The sequence below is a fragment of the Megalobrama amblycephala genome, linkage group LG14 (assembly GCF_018812025.1).
Source record: "Megalobrama amblycephala isolate DHTTF-2021 linkage group LG14, ASM1881202v1, whole genome shotgun sequence".
Lineage (NCBI taxonomy): Eukaryota > Metazoa > Chordata > Actinopteri > Cypriniformes > Xenocyprididae > Megalobrama > Megalobrama amblycephala.
In genome coordinates this window covers 3,292,103-3,315,973 of record NC_063057.1, presented here as the reverse complement: position 1 = coordinate 3,315,973, position 23,871 = coordinate 3,292,103, and the positions used below count along the sequence as shown (strand labels likewise).

The window sequence follows — 23,871 nt, the reverse complement described above, 5'->3', positions numbered from 1 at the left end:
AAACAGATATTCATACAAGTATATTTATGCATTTCACAAACACTTTTATCCAAAGTGACTTATAGTGCATCCAAGGTATACATTTTATCATTGTGTAACCCAGGGGTATCGAACCCATAACCTTGAGTGCCATAGTGTACTCTACCAGCTGAGCAACAGGAAGCAATCCCTTCAAAACAGCAGTAACAGAGTAACTGAAGCTCATTCTAAACTCAGTTTTTCATTAAACAACAATGAGCAGGCATCAAAACCATTCCAAGCAACCATTCAAGAACATTACACTCAGAGACACACAGACAGCATTTGAACTGAAACTCTCATGCAGCCCTCATCCCTATTCCTCTCTTTTTTGTAGCTACATACCGGCAGCAGTTGGATCTCAGTCAGAGAGATGACTTGAACCACACAGCAGCGGCTCATGGTCCACAAGAAGGCCTTCACAGTAGGTCAGCAGGTGTCATGCAAACAACATGCACAAATGGCCTGCAGTCTTTGCCCTTAAACCACAAGCCAAGAGGAGCTGGTCCAGTGTAAGTGCAACTAGGCTAGAAAGCAGAAGGATAACTGAGCATATGTGTGTGTGGCTTTCCTGAGCTGTGTGTGCAGAAACACGGACCTGGAGAGGAAGGCATGACACATCAGCTTTCTCAGCCCTCCAGCTTCCTCTGTACGGGATCTAGTGGTCACCCAAATGCCTGACAGAGGCAGAATTTCAGGTGCTAGAGACTCTGAGAGTCATTTTGTTCTTGGTCCTTCCTGTCTGACCATCTTTACAGCCTTACTCAGCACATTCCCCTGATAGGTTATCTCTTTAGCACACACACACACACAATGTACATAAAAATTAATTATCGAAACGCAACTGGGGACACACTCGCTTGCATGTGCACTTGTAGTGTAGTGCACACACATTCACTTTGAGAACCAACAAGTACACTCAAGGCCAAAGAAGTGCGTAGTGCGGCTCACTGAAGCCTCTTGGATTAAAATTACTGAGCAAAGCTTCTGGGAATTACATTGTTTTGACTGTTTTCCATTCAAATTTGTCTTCCAGGGCAATTTTTTTATTGCACCGTGGAGATTTTTCCCCACAGTCTGCAGTGTTGTTTGTCTATAGAAACAGTACAAATCTGACTTGCTGTTATAAACCACAAAGTCAAACTCATTTTTATCAACATCAGTGTTTTTGAGATTCAGCAGATGTGGAATTTATGGAAGTCTGTTTCTGCCTCGGAATAAAACAATAAAAAAATTTAATTGTAAGATCATGTTTAATATAAAACATAAAGTCACATACAGTCATAGCTGTGACTGTGAGAGATGAAGTCACAAATTTGCAATTGGGAGACAAAGTTGCAATTTTGAGAAATTATTTGCAGTTGAGTGATATGTAATCATGTGAGATTTAAAGTCACAAAGTGATATCAAGTCGCAATTACAAGAAATGAAGTCCCTTTGATAAATACTGATTTAAGGTCGCTTTATATTGGGACATATAAAGTTGCAGTTTTGAGAAATTAATTTGAAAGATACGTATAAATGTGCAACTGTGAGATATGGGGCCCTATTTTAACAATCTAAGCACATGGTCTGAAGCGCATGGTGCAGGTGTCCGAATCCGCAGGTGTCCGAATCCTCTTTTACTAGTTTAACGACGGAAAGTATCAAGTGACACAACTGAGCAATATAAAGCATTTACAAGGAATAAAATCACTTTTTTTACTCAGGTTTCAGTGCTGCATAATATAAACTAAGCAAGAAAATTGAGGCCATTTTAAAACTCGTATCTCAAATTTTGTAAATGATTTGTGGCATGAGAACAGTGAGAAGATGCTTTGGAAAATCATTGCAGAGCTGTAAAGTAGACAGGACGTGTGTCGTGTGTATCAGCATCCTTTTGTTGCCTTGCTTCCTGTTTTAAAGGAAATGCTGAGGATAGTTTCTAGTAATGGACCAGAGTGCCTTTGAACCTGTGTGTATATATGTGTGTGTGTGTGTGTGTGTGTGTGTGTGTTTCTTGTGTTTCTGTATGTGTTTGTATATTTACCTCTTACCCAAAATCCTGGTTGGCCATTTTTCCATGTTTTTCTGAATTCAGTCTGAATTCTCACCTTTGTTAGCCCCACATACAGTATGTATAAAACATGAGCTACTTCCTGTAAGAGTTGGGCCGCTTCTGAGACAAGACTTCAAAGTCCTGCTCACACATCTGAGAGCTGTTTTATCCAAGTAGAAAAGGAATGCATAATAACCAGAAGACTTTAATGATTCATATATAAATTAAATATTACACTCATTTTAACTGTATGATAGGAGTGCCAAACTGTCCTCCCTGAGCTCAGTGCAACCGAGTTTATCAACAAAAAATATGGTGTGAAAGATGTACAAAATTTATATATATATGAAGTTTACCTGGATTCTCTTTCATTGTATGACAAAGTGACCTCCAAAAATGTAAACACTTGATCAGATATTCAAATTTATGAATATTTTATTTTATTCTATTTTATTTCAAATGTACCTGTGCTATTATTCTTTATTATTATTCTTTAAAATTGAAACCAGTTGGTTTATTTTGTTACCTATGGATATTTCCGCCATGAAATGAAAAAAAAAGGTAACTGTGACTTTTTATCTCACAATTCTTACATTTTTCTCTGAATTGCGAGTTTATATTTATATATTATATTATAAGATAATATAATCTTGCAATTCTGATTTTTTTTTTCTAGCAATTAATTGAAAGTTCACATCTTCCAATTATTACTTTTTTCCTCACAATTGCATGTTTATATTTTGCAATTCCGACTATATTTCTTGCAGTTCTTACTTTTTTTCTAACAATTTTGCGTTTGTCTCACAATTTTTACTTTTTTCCTTGCAATAGCGTTTATATCTCGCAATTCTGACTTTATTTCTCGCAATTCCAAGCTTATATCTTGCAGTTATGAGTTTATATCTAAACTATAGTGTTTATAAATGTGCCTTAGAAAAAAACTGGTGTGCATATTGAGACAAAACAATGGCACTAACGTATTTTAAGATATGTCAGTGCAAGTTGCTTTCAGTTAAAACAACTTAAACAGACTAGGTTTAAGCCTTGTCTGTGAAACCTGAGGATAAACTCTATTTTGTAGCATAAACACGCTTCCATAGTTACCAAATGCAATGACATTCATACATTTTTAAGCAAAACTTACCAATCCAAATACTTTGGGCTCACTGCATGGTCTACAGGCACAGCTTTGATTATAAAAATCAAAACTATTTTAAGCATCTTTACAAGGCCCTGCATACTTGGAACGCACAACATTTGGCATGAAAAGCTTAAAATATTAATCGACTGCAATGTTACATAAACAGCTTCATACATTGCTAATAGGTTTTTGCATTTAAGAGTGGGATGAATAGAAACTTGGTTTCCCCAGAAAAGATGTGATTACGTCTAATGTGATTTTCGATCTAAATCAATTAGACTCCACTCCATCAGGGCCGACAAGGCACGCCGTTCACAGGCACACCTGAGAGGAATTCACTCAACCCCGTCCAATTCAGACCCACAGTCCCATACAGACAGATTTAATTGCTGACCCAAAACAAACAGCAACTGTAAAACACATTCCTCACTATTCAAATACAGGGTATACGCTTCAAATAATGCATTGGAAAGTAGTTGTAGTGAATTTGATCAATAAACTGCTTTTATTGGGAAATTTATTCTCAATAGTTGGGGGGTGAACAACTTTTCGGAAGTGTCTAAATGTATCCCATAATCTTCTAACTCGGCCCCCTGCTTTGCACTGATCCCCTTAAAATCACAAAATGACCAAACCGCATCACATGACTTCCCTCCACACTCCAGACTCACAAAAAGGGCCCAGCGCTTTCAGAGCAAGGGCTTATGAGTTCGCTGTGGTTTTGAAAGGCCTTCTTTATCTGGGTTTGGACTAATCACTGGTTTGAATCACCTAAATGGATTTGCTTGCATTGTTACTTTTTGGCTGTGGAGAGTTGTGTTATAACGACAGATCGTAAGTTAATTTCAGGGTTTGTCACAGTAAGGTGAGCTGGGGTAAGGAACATTTGAGGACATTTCTGTTGTACACAAACGTAGCAAACGGATAAAAAGAACTTACGGTATACAAGCGACAATGCACAAATGTATACTACCGTTCAAAAGATTGGAGTCAGTAAGATAAAGAAAATTCCTTTTTTATTCAGCAAGGACACATTAATTTGATCAAAACATCACAGTAAAGACTTTTATAATGTTACAAAATATTTTCTAGGTGGTTTCTTAATGGCACAAGACAAAAGAGCCATTCCCAAATCTTTCAGGTCCCTTTTTCAATTTAAGCCTATGAGATATTTTCTCACCCGTTTCATTATCCGCTACATAAAAATCCTAAGTTTGATTGCTTTGAAAAGCACACCTTTACACAACAAACTAACTAGGTATCATTCATGGTTGAGGGATGAGTTATATGCTAAAGTTTAGGCTAATGAGTTTGTTTAAAAGGTCCCGTTTTTCGTGTTTTTTTGAAACTTTGATTGTGTTTATAGTGTGCAATATAACATGTGTTCATATTTCGCGTGTAAAAAAAACACAGTATTTTTCACATAATTTACTTATCTGTTTACCGCTGTTTCCACTGTCATAAAAACGGGCTGATGACTTCCTTGTTCTATGAAGTCCCTCCTTCAGAAATACGTAACGAGTTCTGATTGTGCCAGCGGTTCCTGTGTTGTGATTCGACAGCAGCTTAGCGAACCTTGCCCGGAAAGGTCACGCCTCTTACCATAACGTGGAGATGCATGCGCTCAGTGTTATTGTAAACATGTCTTTAATTTTACCCTATCAATTTGAGCCGGAATCAGACCCGGTGATTGGACTGCGGGATGAAAATAACAGCGTTTCGACGACATGGCGACAAACACACTCTACAAACGCAACTCTTGTGTATTCCTGTGGGCGGAGGTTAGTCAAAAAACTGTTTTAGTGACGTCATTAAAGAAGGAAGTAGAGGGATGTAGTCCAAACTGGCCGTTCGATGTAGGCGACTTCTGTTAAATAAAATATCTCGCTTGGCATTGAACTTTGAGCTTTAAAATTTTACAGATTTTATTTATACTCAAACAACAACATTACACACTAACTAAAGTTTGAAAGATGGGATCACGAAGAACGGGACCTTTAAATCGCTCGCACTAAGTTTGAGGAATAGTAATAACAAGCACCACTATCTATATTTAAGTTTTAGTTCACCCAAAAATGAAAATTCTGTCATCATTTACTCACCTTCATGTCATTCCAAACCCGTAAGACTTTCGTTCATCTTCAGAACACAAATTAAGACATTTGAATGAAATCTGAGCAATTTCTGTCCTTCCACAGACAGCTACGCAACTAGCACTTTGACGCTTCAAAAAGAGATCGTAAAACGAATCCATATAAATTGAGTGGTTTAGTCCAAATTTTCTGAAGAGACACGATTGCTTTATATGATTAACAGATTGAATTTAGGCTTTTATTCACATATAAACATTCATTAACACAAACATCAGTTGTGGTAAATGGAAGTTCAAGCATGTTTACTTGACGTGTGAGAACCAATGAGGTTCATTCTCATGTTACACAGCATGTTTGACCTTCAACAAGAACCAATGAGGTTCATTCTCATGTGTTATGCAGCACATTTGTGCTTCAGCAAGAGGTTTGTTCTCAAGCATCAAGCAGGTTCGGTTGAGCTTCTGTTTATGTTCGCTGATCAATGTTTATATGTGAATAGAAGCCTAAATTCAATCTGTTAATCATATAAAGCGATCGTATCTCTTCAAAATATTTGGACTAAACCACTCAATTCATATGAATTAGTTTTACAGTCTCTTTACTTTTTGAAGCTTCAAAGTGATAGCTGTATAGTTGTCAAAGGAGGGACAATAATCGCTCAGATTTAATTAAAAATATCTTCATTTGTGTTCTGAAGATGAACTAATGTCTTATGGGTTTGGAACAACATGAGGGTGAGTAAATGATGACAGAATTTTCATTTTTGGGTGAACTAACCCTTTAATGTATAGTGATATAACATGGCTGACTCCTTAATTTCAGACTAGACTTTTATTTTGAGTTCTCAAGCTCTCATGTCATTGTCTCATCTGTCTGTTGTAAAAAGCTGAACACAATCAATCCATTTTACTTCAAATGTCATGAAAGATTGAAACAGGGGATTAAATTTGGCCTTTAAACACAGACTCTTTTCTTATCTGATTGGAAGAATGTACATAAAGTGTCTAAACTCTTATTTATGAGTGCAAGTTAAAGCAGTATCAAAGGTTGAATGGATTGTCGCTTCAGATATCAGCACAATTGCTGCCCTTATCCTGAAATTTGAGTTTATAATGTGAGTGATCGTATGGCCTGTGGTCCAGAGTAAAATTTAACTTTACAACCCTTTTTTTTTTTCTTCCAAGTGCACATAAAGTGCAATTGTGGGCTAAATTTGCAAAGCCCTGTTCAAAAGCTTTAGCTTGAGATATATTCATTACGGACTAAATCTAATTGTGTAAAATGAAATAATGCAATAGCTGTTTAATGAAGACTAAGCAGAAAATTAGATCAACTTTGACCTTACCCGAACTAATAATACACAGTTTGAAGGATGACAAAGAAACTGTTGTGTCCACGTTCTCTTCAAGTCAGTGTCATTTTATGTGTGTGTGTGTGTTGTGACTGTGGAGAATCTACACAGCATCCATGTGTCTGATTGTGCCGTAAGATGCGTGACATGTTAAAGCAGACATGGCCGTCTCAAATACAGTGTAAAAGCCTTCAGCCATTACAATGACACAGTGAGGCACATAAATCTTATACTGTTAATACACACACACACACACACACAAAGATTGTTTATATACAGTTATGCTCAACGTTTTAGCATGCATGTTTGCATTTTACTCTTAGTGTCTCATTTCTCTTCTTTCTCAAACTTTGTTATATTGAGTGAAATGCGTGCTATTATCACATTGCTTAGGTATTCAAAAAAAAAGTTTATTCAAAAACCCTATAAATATCAGCTCATCGACAGTGCTATAAAAGAGGAGGGGGGGAGGGGGCTTTTCACATTTCAGACCTCTTCTCCATTAGGACTTAATCAAATAAATTGTAATATCCAGACATTTCTTTAAAGATTAATACACTGATTTTGTGATTTAAATTGGATCATTGTAATTTCCTTCCACAGACCGAACTCTCTACATTCTCCCTCGGCCCAAATTGATTAATCAGCACAGCCTGAGTTGAATTTGATGGTGGAGTAGAAGAACAGACACTAGTACAAAGTGACCAGTGTGGTGTCCTCTCATGTTCAGGATTGAATGAAAGGCCTTGTCCATCTGGCTGAAACAGAGACTGATCTTCTGGATGGACCCTTCTACTCTCAAGAAGGAAATCACCTCTGATTTGTGGAATATCAGATGAAGTATTTTGGGAGCATGTTGAGAAATTGCTCACGTACAACCTGGCTTACACCACAAGAGAGTGGTTTACTAGTACATACACAATGGGTGCATAATCTACAGTGGCCTCAAAAAGTAGTTAGAGCCACTTAAAAATGTCTGAATGTCGTTGCATTAGATAACAAAACATCAAACCAAATGGCATCTGTAAACAAATACTGCTAGAGCTTTACTCAGAATGAACTTCACTGTTTGTGAATGTAAAAGGACAGCAAAGTTTTAAAGATCAAATTGCACAACCAAAAAAGTTATTGTCTCAGAAAAGAAAGAATCGATTCTGAACTGCCAAAATGAGTCGTCAGCAATTCCAGTCTCACTTCCTGTTACATACCTATGTAACAATCAAACTAATTTGTATAATGCCAGTCTATGGTTTTCATTAGCTGCCAGTGAACAATGTTTACTTTGACCTGCCCCTTAAAACACTGTAGTAGCAGCTGAGGCCTGGAAGAGATTGGTTCTTGTTCTCGACATGTCGAGAAGATGCTGTTCTCTCACTACGTATCAAGCGCTGAGGAAGTCTCCGGAGCTAAAATTAAGATTTGGTAATAGATATTTCCTGAATGTCTGAATGTCACTGCAGATAGATAAGGGGTAGACCAATCACAACAGATTAGGCTGTCTGGCCAATCAGAACAGGGTAGGCTCTTGGAAAGGAAGGGTTTAGAGACTGAATCTTCGAATTCAGAATTTTGAATCTCAAAGAAATTAGTTAATGCTGCAATATTATGAGAAAATTAAAGTTTTTTTTTTTTTTTTACTTTTGATGCATTTAAATCTATTGTGGGTGACCTTCAAAACAAATATAGGAACCTCTAAAATCGCATAATTGGGGCACTTTTAATAAATGTGAATTCATAACTCAGTTTTAACTATTTCTCATTATTGCAACTTTATTTCACATGTTGCTTTGTCACATTTGCAACTTAATTTATTGTAATTGTAACTAAAACTATGTAATTGTATTAATATTGTATTAAAATTGTAAATTTATAAACTCATAATCGTGACTTATTTCTTATTTTTGATTTACTGGTCTATTATATTCACAATATGATACTGAATATTGAAGACAGGGGACATTGATATCATACTCTGCCCTGAAATTCTTGAGATGTTTATTTACAACAAAAATAACAAAAATTTTAAAACAATCAAATAATATACCAACTTAATCATAACTTTTCCTGTTTTCAATTCATAATTACTGGATAAGGATTTCACTCACCATGAACAATTTACTACAGTTACTTTTTTGTACTTTGAGGCAGAAATGAGCTTCAATATTTTGGTAACACTTTACATTAAGGTGTCATTTGTTAACAGTTAATGCATTAACATGAACTAACAATGAGCGATATATTTTTACAGCATTTATTAACCTTTGTTAATAAAAAAAAGTCACGTTCATGTTAGTTCACAGTGCATCAACTAATGTTAACAGATATTACTTTTTGGTTGCAATTTATTTCGATGGTCCATTTTAGACATTCTACTAACTATAAGTAACTTTGCAACTACATGTCAATTAAAGGGATAGTTCACCCAAAAATGAAAATTTGATGTTTTTCTCCTTACCCCCAGCGCATCTAAGATGTAGGTGACTTTGTTTCTTCAGTAGAACACAAATGATGATTTTTAACTCCAACCGTTGCCGTCTGTCAGTCAAATAATGCTAGTGAATGGGAACTTCTACTATAAGAGTAAATAAAACTTGCATAGACAAGTCCAAATTAAACCCTGCGGCTAGTGACGACACATTGATGTCCTAAGACACGAAACGATCGGTTTGTGCGAGAAACCGAACAGTATTTATATCATTTTTTACCTCTAAAACACCACTATGTCCAACTGCGTTCAGCACTCGGTTAGTAAGGTCTGATCATGCTCTGACAACGACAGTGATGTCTCTCGCATATACTTCAATGAGTGCTAGACATTACTTCCGGGTTTAATTTGGACTTGTCTATGCAAGTTTTATTTACTCTTATAGTAGAAGTTCCCATTCACAAGCATTATTTGACTGACAGACGGCAGCGGTTGGAGTTAAAAATCATCATTTGTTTTCTACTGAAGAAACAAAGTCACCTACATCTTGGATGCGCTGGGGGTAAGCAAATAAACATCAAATTTTCATTTTTGGGTGAACTATCCCTTTAACTCTTATTAGACTATCAGTAGACTGTTAGGTGTTAGGGTTCAGGTTAGCAGAAAAAGTTGACATGCAGTTGCAAAGTTACTTATAGTCAGTAGAATGTCTGTTGACCAACCATTAAAATAAAGTGTTAGCAGACATTAAGCAGACAGTCTACTACTGTAATGAGAGTTAGTTTACATGTAGTTGCAAAGGTACTTATAGTTAGTAGAGTGTCTAAAGTGGACTATCAAAATAATGTTACCAGTTTTTGACCACAAAAATTTTATTATTAGCTAAATTAATTATATTATTAGCTAAGATTAGTAAATGCTGTAGAAGTACAGTATTGTTCATTGTTAGTTTGTGATAACTAATATAGTTAACTAATGTTAACAAATTAAACTTTTTGGGGAAAGTACATATTTCGTCAGTTTTCAACCAATAACATTCATATATGATACTAATATTTTTCATGATTTATAAACGCTGAGTCATTTGTGCTGAAGAACAGTTTCTTCCTAATTTCTTTCTCCTTTTTGAAGTTGTCAGCCAGAATTTTCACATCCCCAGAAGTCTTTTGAATTCCTATAAACCAGTGTAATGACATTAATGGCTGTGAAAATGTATCTTTCTAACCACGCCACCACAATGACGAACAATAACACGCTCCATTGAAAGGAATCCCACATTCTTGAGGAGCTTTCACTTTTTTTTTCTCATCTCATTTCCCTCTCAGCTGAGTACTTGGGTGACGTTAACATGAGATGATGCTTTTCTTTTCATCACTGCAGGGTGCTGCTCAAACCAAAAGCCTGACTTTAAGACCTATTAGGTTATCAAGTGCCTGATATGGCACACCCAGGTATGGGAAAACCACCAAAGTCAATCTTATAGCAGTCCAAACTGTGTTGGGGGTATGAGCAGTTGCTTCAGAAGTGGGGTGGAGGGCATCCGTCTGAGCATGTTAGGTTAGTAATGAACTATTTTGAGGAATTTTACCTCATCACGTGCTGGTAACTTGAACATTTAGACTGTGGCAATTGAGTTTCATCCGCATGTGCATGAGCAGAGCTAACTGCATGTGATACGCAAGGACATAATCGAGTCGTAACATTCTGTGCCACAACAAAGACAATAAAAGCACCACTGTAAACGCACATGCATTTGGTTACACACAAACACACAATTTAACAAGGGATCTACAGCATGCAATCTATAAATATGTTTTTTAGTCGTTTTTTTTTTTTTTTTAGTTTTAGTTTTTACGGTTCCCATCTGTAAAAGGTGACGGAACCCTTTCATTTATTTAAGATTAATTAAATGATAAAGAGATAGCAGTGTTCATTTATGGACATTTTATAGATGCATATTTGCTTGTCGTTATGACTGTTAGCTGAAAATATGAAGCGTAAAATGGCCCGTCGCTATAACACATGCAAAACCAATGATACAATTATGTAAATTAAATTAGCCAGATTGAATTTACTTTGTCAAATGTAGCATAACATTGACACATTATATATGTTTTCCATTATACACCTAGTTTATGTGCTTTTCATTACAGATTAATTTGATACAATAGGACAGGCTTTAAAGCATTTAAAGTTGTTCCCTGCAGAATATATTTGCACTTCCTCCAAAATAATAAACTTTATATGGCAGGACAAACCAGAATATAAGCAATAGCTCAATCGCATTACAGATTTCATCATTCTAGTATACAAAACATTAAATGCTCAATTGACTTACCTGACCGTACCAGTTATATTCCAGCATTTTGATTTTATGTATGTATCGCTCTCTTTTGCTCTTTATGCCACAACAATATCATGCATTACTTGCGTAGACTCATGTACGGGTCCCTCTGAGCCATCGACACACACACACACACACACCCCAGCCTGTTTAGCACTCCTAAGCTTACGACCTGTTGATAATGAACCTGAACCCATTATTTTGAGTCAATGAATTGAAAGAAATGGGGCAAGGAATGAAAGCCACAGGGCCAATTACTGACTCTCTTTGATGTATTATTCTCCCTCACTCACTCAAATGGCTCTGCACATTTTGTCTTCATCCTCTGTTTTTCATTAATTATTCTTCTTGGGGTCAAAGTTCGGCTAGCTAATTGTGCAGATGGTTCAGCTTTGAGAATGGCAGTGATTCTCCAAAATCTGACACTCTCTCTAGCAGTGTTCAGCCACCTTGCATTATGCCAATTAATCCAATTCTTTGATTTTTTTTTTTTTTTTTTTTTTTTTAATTTTCCTTTCTTTCTTTCTTTCTTTCTTGTTCATCCTCTCTTTCTGTCCCTTCTTTTGTCATACATCTTCTTAAAATCTTAAAAGTTACTGGGGGGTCTTGGATTGGGACTGGTTGGGAGATTGTTAGTTCAGCTAGAGTAACTAAGGCCCTGTTTACACCTGGTATTAAGATGCGTTTTGGTTGATCGGATCATATGTATACAAGGCACACACACCTGTTTACACCTGCCATTTTAATCCATCTCTTTTGCCCACTTTCAACCACTTCTATCCTGATTTCTTCGAGGGAAGGGTCTATGGGCAAGTACATTTATTTGTTTTTTTTCCCCCAGATATTTCAACCTAATTGACAAAATAAGTTCACGCAATTTACATATGAATGTACACGGAGACGACGGAAAAACATACAGAGAGCATGAACTTTCATTTCTGCTCTGACAGCCGAAAGACCGGCTGAACGTGCGTGTTAGAAATCAGAAATGGTGAGAGAACATTGTGCTTGGTACGTTTTTCGTCTTCAAACCAAACTTGGGTCTTCAGCCAACAAAGTTTAAATCCCATCTGGCTAGCGTGCTTCTCATATGTTTATGCATTAGGTCAGTTAGGTGGTCTTTTGTGGCTGTTCAAACACATTTGACCACATGAGCATCTACACTACGAAAGCAATCCGGTTGAATACATTTTCGACTACCTCAGGAAGTGGTCGAAAGTGGACAAGCTAAAAAATTTTTAGATTCCATTTACACCTGTATTTAACATCGTCCACTTGTGATTCGATCAACCAAAAGGCATCTTAAAATAGATACCAGGTGTAAACGGCCTAATAGTTCAGTGTTGGTGACACATGGAAAGCTTTATTTTACATACTGTATTCCAACCCATAACCTACTGGGACTGGGCAAGAAAATGTTTGTGGAATTTATTTATTCATGTATTTATTTATACAGTATTTATTTGGGAACATTTAATATTAATATTTCTCATTTTGTAGGATTTATATTTTGTTAATTTATCATTGTCATTCACAATATTATATTGAAGACATAGACATCATAGTCTGCTCTGAAAATCTCACTGAAATTCCTGAGATGTTTCTTTACAAAAACAACAACAACAAAAAAACTTTTTTAAAACAATCAAATAAAATGCTTAAAAAGTAATAAAACTACTGTTTCATAACTTTTTCCAGTTTTCCATTTATAATTACTGGATAAGGATTTCACTCAATGAGAACAATTTCTAGTAAACTGTAATATTTTTAAGCTGAACAGAAGTAGAAAATGTTTATTAATTCATTGTTAATTAAAAATTTTTAAGACAGGAAAATCTGAATTTTAAATATCTGATATCTCCAGGTTTGCATGGGAGTCTTGGCAGCATCACACCATTACAAGAGACACAAAAATGAATTTCTAAGTAGATTTCCTCATAAAGGACACAGGAATAATTTGATCATAAGTATGTACTTCAGTAAATGTATTATTTATGTGGAAAAGTGTTTATTTTTAAAATCAGTTTGGTCCCACTTTATATTAAGTGGCCTTAACTACTATGTACTTACATCAAAAAATAAGTACAATGTATTTACTGGGTTCATATTGAATTGCAAAACACTTTTGCTGCTATTGAGGTGGGATACGGTTAAGGTTAGGAAAAGCTTTGGTGGTATGGGTAGGTTTAAGGGTAGGGGTAAGGGTTAAGGGATGGGTCAACAGTGTAATTATAAATGTAATTACAGAAATTAATTACAGATGTAATTACATGCTGGTATTTTTAAAATATAAGTACAACGTAAAAACATGTATGTACACAATAAGTGCACTGTATCAAATGATTAATTTAAATGTAAGTACATAGTAGTTAAGGCCACTTAATATAAAGTGGGACCATCAGTTTTGTAGTCCAAATACTCAAATCGCTGGCCAATAACACCAAACAGCTTTTCAAACTATGCCTGACCCTGTGCATTTAAATTCTGTGTAAAGGCCACTTTTAACCAGCGTCTAAGCCATGTTTCACAATTTTAATTTTGAAAGGTGCTTAACAAGGGGAGTAAACTGGGGCTGAATGGGAAATGCAGTGCAATGTGGAACAAGATAACCCAGGATTACGTCAACTTGGGGATAAAACGTCCCCAGAAGAAAGCACAATAAAAGAGCTGCATATTCATTTATAAAATTACTCATGTCGTGGGGTCCTTATAAGGCTCTTCCTTCTAGGCTGCCTCCACTTTCTGGTTGTGACTTTCAGTGTGAGCCAGCTGATCACACATATTAGAATGCGTTTTTTCCCTTACTATTGCTATAAAAGACACATTTCCTCACTCCATCTCCAGGATAGTTCCCACTTAGTGCTTTGGTTTATGGCATCTTCCACGTCGATCGGTACATCCTAGTTTCTCTCAACATGCAAATGACCTTATCAAGTTAGATGTAAGCAAATGGATTTATTTACTAAAATAAAAAGCCTGTTGGGGTGTATGGAGAAACCCACTCATTGACACCACAGAGGATTCCACGAGGATTTAGAAAACAAAAGAAATATTATTCTAGAGATTAACTTTCCACAATGGGACGAATAGAGTAATCTGAATGAGATTAGGAAATGCTAATGATGTTCTCCTCTGATCTTGATTGACATTTATCTGACTTCCTTCAGGAAGCATTGGCTGTCCTTAATGGCTAATACTTGCCACTTTCATGCTTTTTACGTAAACTATATCAGAATGTATCTGAAATTGGTATGTGAATGGAAAATGACTGGTTTTCACCACTTCATGGTTTTACTTAACTGATCCCACAGAATAATTATACTTAAGTAATTCTACAGCATCATATTTTCTAAAGTTATTTTTGTATATATTTTATTTTATTGTTTATTTTAGTTTAGTATAGATTAGTCTAGTCTAGTCCAGTCCCTCACAAGGGACTCGTGCACCCTGACTGGAGAGGAACTCCTATGTCCTTTTCAGTCATTTTGTCCAAAAGACGCCAGCGACTAATCAGTGTGGCTGAGCGGTGATTCTGAGATGTTCGCCTGAGGGTTTTGCGAGGGCCCCTGGTGATACACCACATTAAGGGCCACAGTGGCCCTGTTTGATACATGTCTCCCCATCAAGCGCAGAAATGGACTCACACTGATCAGAGGCTAGAGGTCAGTTGGGACAGGCAGATAATATCTTTGAAGACAAGAAGAGTCTAGTTCTCCTGCCTTTTACCGTTTAATCAATACGATCAAAGCAATTCTATGCATTGCAATATCACATGCAAGATCTGTCTTATAACAACAGACAACTGTGACACTGTTTTATAATCACGTCCATAAATTAATCATCAGGTTCATGTTTTGTACTTTCATAACATTATAAGAGTTAATAATTATCCTATCTATTATTATTGTTGTTATTAAATAAATCAAATCATTATTATTATTATTACAAAATGATAATAAAATGTATTATTATTATTTATTAAACCAATAATAATAAGATTTTTAAGAATTTTGTGTGTTAGAATAAATAGAAATTTAGTGAAAAAATTAGATTTTTCTCACTGTGGGAAAATGTTAATGAAAATTTAGCATATACTCATAATGCCAGAATATCCTTACTGTAACCTGAAACAAAATAATTTAAAAGATTAAGCTATTTATAGATCATATTTGGTGCATATACTGTCTAACTTTTTTCTGCTTGAAATTTTTTTTCAGATTCACCCATTAAAAAAATGATCTTCTGCTCACGTTCATGCTCAAGCACAAACAGCAGTGTGGATGTACAGATTCTGAAGTTTTATTATACTGTCAGATTTGATTAAAAAGAAAAAGTAAAACCTTTACTGCTTGTAATAATCCCTGTACATCTAAATAGACCCCCTCCCTCCTTACGTCCCGTCTAGCCCTCTGGCCAGATCAGGCCTCACAGGTGCCCTGGGGCACAACGCTCTGCCCCGCTCAAGGCTAAAAGCCCACACTAGCATATATTCCATGCATTGAACCTTTTTCCTTTGAATCCTATTAGTGGCTGAACATGGTTTAACTGAAAAAGACTGCAGACTTCACTCAATTAGGCCTAATAGGATTACAGGGCTGGTATGGGCCGGGCGGTTTAAATAAGACAGGAATTTTGGCAGACACCTGCTACATGTACTGCATTAATCTTATAAAGAAGAATATGCTGGCTTGTTAATGGGGATTGCACATGCCAGGACTTCAGTTGCCATCTTTGAATGAAGCTTGTGATGAAATGACTGTTCACTTGTTTCAGCACATCCGGGCATTTCATGTGTGCCAAAGCACATGTATATCATCAAATTTTCATTGGAATATATATGATTATATAATCATTATATATTTAAAATGATGTATTCTATTATTTTCTATATAATATAATATAAACAGATGCTACAGATTATTTTGACCTTTTGAATCCCTTCATCTTTTTCTTGAATAATATAATATAATATAATATAATATAATATAATATAATATAATATAATATAATATAATATAATTTGAATTGTTTTGAATAGTTGAGCCATGAAACTCTATTTTTGTTCTGATTAGCTGTTTCAATGCAACTTCCAAAGCCAATCAATTTCACCTGTCCATTACTACTTCCCTTTAGCATGACACATCCAAGCGAATACACTAACTCTTTCTTATTCTTAGCTTATTCTAGCCCTCCACAGCACCACCTGCCTAGATCTACTACGGGGGTCTCCCTCTCTCTAGCAGCAGCAGGATGTTTCCTTTAATTTTATGTTCTGAACATTTAGCAGAAGTAAGTCATACTTGCTCTGCAGCAGCAGCGTAGCAAATCTAGTACACCGAAACCAAACCAATGTACATTCCGTTTACATTAATATTTTTTTTTTTATAAACTATGCTGACTGAAATAATAACAGATGCTACAGATTGTTTTGACCTTTTGAATCACTTCTTTCAGGCAGATAAACAAGTTTCCATCCCATATTGAGGTTTTACATTCAATATATAGAATTTAAAAGGCTGCTGGTTTAATCCTATTAGCAGGGAACAACCCTGATGGATCAAAGAGACACGGAAGGACCAAGCAACATCACCAAACAGCAGGGCTGTAAAAGTCCCTGGAAATGTACTTGATCAAGAGTACTTCTGATCAGAGTCAGTCATTTTAAAGAAAGGGAGAACAGTGACACTGGCGGACTGAGTCACTCCACTGTCCTGGAAAAACCCCATCTTATGTTGCAATTGATGACAGGCCGTTTGTCATAATCAGTGCTCCTAATACGGTTTCCTCTCACTGATGATTCACAATTACTGTGTGCAAGTAAATTTTGATGTGTTCATCTTCTTCATCCTTCCTTACTCCCTTGATTTTATTTATACTTTTTAGCAATCTTTTTTTTGTCCTGTTTCTCTTGATCCGCACTCCACCCACCCTGCTTTAGAAATGCTTCGTTGCAAAATAGATTCCATACTGTGAGTGCTTGCAGAAGTATCAGTTATAGGCCTGGTTTCACAGACAGGGCTTAGATTAAGTCAGGATTAAACCTTAGTTCAATTAGGACATTTAAGGTGTCTTTGAAAAAAACACTACTGGTTTGCACCTTGAGACAAAGCAACGGCACTGACATCTTTTAAGATATGTCAGTGCAAGTTGCTTTTAGTTAAAAGAGCTCAAACATGCATTTTAGTCTGGGACTAGGCTTAAAGGGATAGTTCACCCAAAAATAAAATTATCCCAAATTTTACTCACCCTCAAGCCATCCTAGGTGTATATGTCTTTCTTCTTTTAGCCAAACACAATAGGAGTTATATTAAAAAATATCCAGGCTCTTCCAAGTTTTATTATGGCCGTGAATGGTGCCATATTATTTGAAGCCCAAAAAAGTGCATCCATCCATCATAAAAGTAATCCATACAACTCCAGGGGGTTAATAAAGGCCTTGTCCTTTGTAAGGAAAATATCCATAATCAGAACTATATAAAATGTAATCACTAGCTTCCGGTAACGGCCATGCGTGTTCATGAGAAGAGTCAAGTTCCGACGTATGACGTAGGATGCAGGAGTAGCTAAAGCTTAAGTGAGAGTAGACGCCTCTCGCGGTTCAAACAAATGGGGCTAGGATGCTAACTAAAGCTCCTCCGACATTTCTCTTTAAATATTCTCATTTAAGACTTCTAATTCATGACTGATGTTTTGCTCTATCCTCTGCACTTCCAATGCAATACGTCTTCCGTCGGGTTACAGGTCACTCTTCGCATACGGCAGCTATGGGAAGCCAGTTATAGTTTATAAAGTTATAAATATGGATATTTTTCTTAATAGCTTCACTTCAGTATATGCAAAGCTAAATTGGCAATAAAATGTGGGTCTGTTTAAACTGAAGTTGGGACAGATATTTTGTTGCATACAGTGATGTACATCCAAGCGAAATTACCATTATGTTTTATTTCAGGGGATGTTTACACCATTGCTCGGTTACAATATCATTAACATGCATTTAGAAAATAGGGTGAATTTTTATTTCATGCCAACTTTAAACCATTTATGATATTTCCACAATCAAAGACAAGAGTTTAAGCCATTAACAGCGCCATACATCACCAGTGTGAGATTGTGTAACGCTTTCACAATTCTGTTAGCATTCAAGCATAGAGCACTATGTTTCCAGTAATCCGCTCCATCACAGCTTTTTAACTGTGCCTTTCCAAGGTACGGACTTGTTAAGAAAACCCGCTCCAGTATACGCTACAACTGTCTGTCCCCATTAGACATCTCTTGACCTGCCCTCCCTCCTACCAGTCCAGTGGGCCGCAGGATGTCAGACTGAGTTTGGGTCTGAGCCAGACGGGGTGGGTGGTCTCCCTTGCAGACTGCTTTGGTCCTAATAGTCAGTGGGGATCCAAACAGCACCCCCCATCTCCGTCTCCCTTTAATACGTCTTCCCATAACCCCTTGGCTCTACCCGACACACTCAAGATAAACCTCAGAGGCAGGGGGGCGTGTAGATACACAGTTATAGATCTGTGTCTTCTTGAGTGAAAGTGTGTGTGTACGTCTGCCGTAGCCTCAAGGGACAGCACGCTTCTAAGAGACCAGCCTCTTTCCTCCAAACACAGGTAGTGCTACAATGTTTGAAATACACAGATCCATACCAAAACAGAGACGCACACACACTTTAACACATGAAAGGCCTCTTGTGGACCAGAGCAAACACAAGGCAGCTTTGATGTGCTCCGGCCTCTTCTATTCCCTTTCCACCCGCTTAAAACTGACTGTTGCTTTGCTTCTCCATCTGAAAAACTGATTTCTATCTTTCTCCTTCTGACAGATATTAAAAGTGCAGATGAAGCATCTATTTTTCTTCTGTCTGGCCAGTTTAGGCAGATCATAATGTCCTTGCAAAAATGGCAATATCCGAAATCCTTGTCATGAGGAAAATCACACTACTGATGTTTTTTGAAAATGTAAAAATGCAGAAAGTTTTCTGTGATGGGTAGGATTAGGGGTAGGGGATAGAATATACAGTTTGTACAGTATAAATATCATGTATGGAATGTCCCCATAAAACATGGAAACCCAACATGTGTGTGTATTATTTATTTTAGTTTTTAATTATTTGAATTATTATTTATTGTGTATTTAATTATTTGTTCAACAACATAACATTTACTCAAACTGTGACTAGATTTGAGAATGTTAGAGATTTCAATATGAGCTTAAACATTTATCTGTATTTTGTTTTTTTATATAGCATATATTTATATTTAGCCATTTATATTGCTCTCCTAAGCTATCCAAAAGCACCTCTGAGCAAGAAACATTTTTTTTTTTCAAATCCTTTCAAATCTCCAATCCTTGTTCAAAGGATTAATAAAAGCCTAAGAATGAAAAAAGAAGGGATGAATCATATATAGAAACTCACACTCCAGTTCAGGACCTTTTGCTTTTTACAGTCAAAATAAACACTTGTCGAATGTGACTATTGTGATTACAGTGTTCTGTCAGCACATACTGTGGAATTACGCTTCGAAACAAAACCACCAGCAAATCTACAGCATCGAAATTCCAGACAAATGAGTCCTGGGACACAAAGGGCTGTTTGGGTGGTTTCTGGCTCAAATGTGCGGACACAGGCATGCGTCTATAATCACATTATGGGGTTAAGTATCAATGTGGCAGAAATGAGAAAAAAGCCTCTGATTTTGTACAATGCAATTCACACACATATTAGGGTTAGGGATAGTTAGTTATCTATCTATCTTTAAAATTCATGTAGCAAGTGTGGCTAATAAAATCTAAAAATATTTTTTTCCTGGTGTCTAAGAATTTTTTATAACTTTAAACTGCAATATTTTATTTTATTTTACTTTCTGAAGCACATTGAATGTGACCCTGTCATTGCCCATGTCTTTGAAATATATTCATATATATATTCACAGATATGCCACAGACTTTCTTTTTCAGATCATGTGCAAGCTTTTGCCCCCCTCCACACCAAGGGATCATTTTAATTTGTGTTATGATGCATGTAACTACATTAAGGTCAGCTCTAATGATACTGCCAGCACTCTTGTGATACTCTTGCTAATGACGTCCAGTTGCTGAAACGAAGAGTGACTTAGTCAACACAAAATCAGAATTGATCCTATAAATGTTGTGAAGGCAGTTCCACTTAATTAATATCAGTTAAGATACACTTTCCACGAAGACATACTTGGCACCGCAAAAAGCAAAACAATGCTGCATTGCATTCTATTTGCAATGTAATATTCTGTTAATCACAATTAAATGCCATGATGCAAAAACTAAACGTGTCCGAGATTTTGCATACCTTCCATCGGTTCCAAGGCCAGGTTGAGGGCTGTTTGCTGTGGTAGGGACCTGGGTTTGGGCTGGTGTGGTAGGAGTAGGGGCAGGAGGAGAACGAGGGCCCCGGGGCCCACTGGTTCTGCTGGTTTGCTACATTAGTCGCAGGGGCTGCTTGAGCACCAGAGAATGACTGGAACATTGCTGGATTCCTAAGGCTGCACGCTGAAAACACAACACAAGAGATAAGGGAGCTGTGAAATGTGATGCATCACTATATCTACATAGTTTGTTCACTTTTATTTAGTGTATCATTTTAAAAATTAAAGTATAATTCATATTTAGCCATTTCCAAAACATTTTGCTTGGATTAGTATCTCAAATAAATCTGTGTGATGTGTGAAGTCAGAATCAGTAAAGACATTCAAATGAATTTAAATAAGCCAGGTTGTGTGTACTGTCCCTAGGGTCAATTTGAAATCTCATTTGAGGGATGTTTTCTTTTAGCCTGTGATCCAATGCGTCTTTGTTTAGACTCGCATCACGTCAATGTTGCATGAAATGATTGAAATGGAGCTGAAATAATAAGGGGCAGCATGCCGCATATATAGTCTCAGTTCAACTGTCACACACAATCAGTGATTTAAGTGTAAAATGCTAATTGCCTGTTTCAGTGTTATCTACTTTAAAAGCAGTATTTTCCCATCTGAAAGTGACAGATGAAGATGTTTTAATCATGTTTTAGTGTTGCAGTGTGGCTATCATTTACACATTACTGGAATTAATTATTGAAAGATTGTCTTGGGGGATAGATAGATAGATAGATAGATAGATAGATAGATAGATAGATAGATAGATAGATAGATAGATAGATAGTCTATCTATCTGTCTATCTGTCCATCTACTCATCTGTCTGTCTATTCATGTATCTATCAGACAGTCTGTCTGTCTTAGTCTATCTAACTGTCTCTCACACTGATGTAGCTACACTTCAAAAGTTACAGCTGTTGCCTATCCATGTTTGACCTGCATATGCAAGGAATAATTCTTCCTTATTGTATGACTCTTCTACATCTTTTAATTTCAGATATCCGTTATGTTACAATATGTAGGCATGGTGTAGAGTTATGCAGCATGAGGATCTCATTCTATCAGAGAGAGATCAGTGAGACAGTGATGCCTCACACAATCAGAGGGGCCACACTGAGAGCCAGACAGCACTGTGAAAGGAAAGAGCTCCATAATGGAGGAGCAGGAGGTTGAGCACAACGTAATTGGCAAGTCTTCCTCCTTTTTTGCCCACACCTCTCTACTTCCATGCATGGTGCAAGTGATTTTAAATTGCCTTCTTTCTCTCTGTATTCCCTCATTATTTCTCTCTTCCTGTCAGCATTGCAGAACAGTAGCATTTGCGATTCTAGACACCAGTCAAATTCAGAGATGGACCAAAATGCTGCTAAAAAATGTTCCTGTCCATCTGTCAGCATTCCAGGGACAGAGCTGCTTTTAGCTTCCTTTATTTGAGACAATTGTCCTTGTCTGCACTTCACTTGAGCCTGTGTCCACACTGGGCCACTATTTGTGTGTGAGCCTCTCCATTATGAGGCGAGTAAGTATTTCTCCCAAACAACAGTAGCATTTTATAGAGCTAATTCTATAATGAGGGAAGTAATGACACTAAACCAGGGCTTTTTGTTTCAGGCTTCCAACTCCTTAGCAATGGCACTGTTTCACACATTCAGAAGTCAGAAATCCCAAGCCATTTTCCATTTACTACAATTTACCGAACAGTAAAACCCTATATTTGGCATTCATCGGGATGCAAGGGGTATGCCGGCAAACGGGTTGTTGTGCTAAACTGCAACCTGCTGCATTTGGCATTCTTATCATATCGTTCACATGTCGATTTAGATTTTTTTTGTTTTTTTTGAGTTGCTTGCTAAAATAATTATTTTTGCACATTATCATTATTGCTCATTTTGCTTGTACTTCTCATACAAATCGTGTGCTATTACTTTTCTCAGATTACAGATCAGACTTTTTGGAGTTAGGATTAAGGTCTTGTGGGCAATAAAACCAAAAAATCAAATAATAACAAAGTTTTGCATGAGAAAATGCCTCAAAAAAATCTAGTTTTTGATGAATAAATGTGGCTTTTTCCATGTTAGTGTCATTGATTTGCAAAGGGGTCATTTTTCAGGGTGAAGATGAGGTCAACGAGACACTGGTGAGCTTTAGCTAGTGATTTACAGTGTATAGTAAAACCCTTCAGGCTTATGGGTCATTGGTTAGCTGGTTGTGTAGGTGGAGACAAGAAAGTATAGGCTATACTTCGATATTGTAGCCTTAGGTAAAATGCATATCCGCATGAGTATAAATCCTGCCCTGCTCTAGTTAAAAGCCTAGAGAAAGTGTTTCAATGTGTATATGTGAAATAAAATGTGTGTGAGAGAAAAAGAGAGATTTTAGAGGATATGTCTCAGTCTGATGAGCTCTCCTTTCCCCCTGGGCTTCATTAAAAGCTTTCCCTCAGAAACAGCCCTGTGTGGTGCTTTGCCCCTCCACCAGCTCTGGGCTGAGAGACAAAACACTTGTTTCCCCTCTCTCTCTCTCTCTCCTCATTCTTTCTCATGTCATCTCTCAGGTCCTCAAAAGGCTTTGTTACAGGCTTTTCAAGTTGAAGCACCTATTTATTTGCTCTTTTCATGGCTAATTCTTGGTTTTCTGCTCTCGCTGGCTCTCCTCAGATGCCGAGCGGGGCTGCGATGCTTCTGCCTGTGCTCAGGCCCTGAGTCACTGAGTTTGGATAATGGACAGACTTAAGCTGGGTTCACACTGTACGATTTTGCCCATGATTCGGCTGTCTGAGACAAATTTTGAGAATCCTAAAAGATTCCTCTGATCCCAGGCTAAAATCTGTAGTCTTTGATCGCTATAGTTTGACATGTTCGTTTGACAGCCGATTAATGACCATTGCGAGCAAATGTTAATTCTGCCATTGTCAGAAGTCTTGGGGCACAGTCCTGCAGTCTGGCTTGTCCTACAACAACCATCAAATCAAAAACTAATAGGAGTGCAGAATCTGATGGCACAATTTGTGCAGCGACAACATTAACGCTATAGATTGTTTTTCTTTTCCCGCATGTAATGCAGCTCAC

The 23,871-nt window shown here is 36.9% G+C and overlaps 1 protein-coding gene and 1 long non-coding RNA gene across 5 annotated transcripts in view; one reads left to right on the top strand and one right to left on the bottom strand.

The window, feature by feature from the left end:
• Window positions 1-483, top strand: part of LOC125244326 — a 55,115-nt gene extending 54,632 nt beyond the window's left edge. For both annotated transcript variants that reach the window (XR_007179310.1, XR_007179309.1), the window contains exon 5: window positions 356-483. This is a non-coding gene — a long non-coding RNA (uncharacterized LOC125244326). The remainder of the gene's footprint in view (window positions 1-355) is intronic.
• The window catches only part of tfec (transcription factor EC), a 57,112-nt gene that overhangs the window by 15,097 nt on the left and 18,144 nt on the right, over window positions 1-23,871 (bottom strand). For 2 of the 3 annotated variants that reach the window (XM_048154364.1, XM_048154365.1), the window contains one exon: window positions 20,739-20,938. In XM_048154364.1, coding sequence (XP_048010321.1) covers window positions 20,739-20,915 — 177 coding nt within the window. In that variant the 5' untranslated portion in view covers window positions 20,916-20,938. Of the gene's footprint in view, window positions 1-363; window positions 500-20,738; window positions 20,939-23,871 lie in introns of those variants that run through there. The other variant, XM_048154368.1, reaches the window with a different exon arrangement.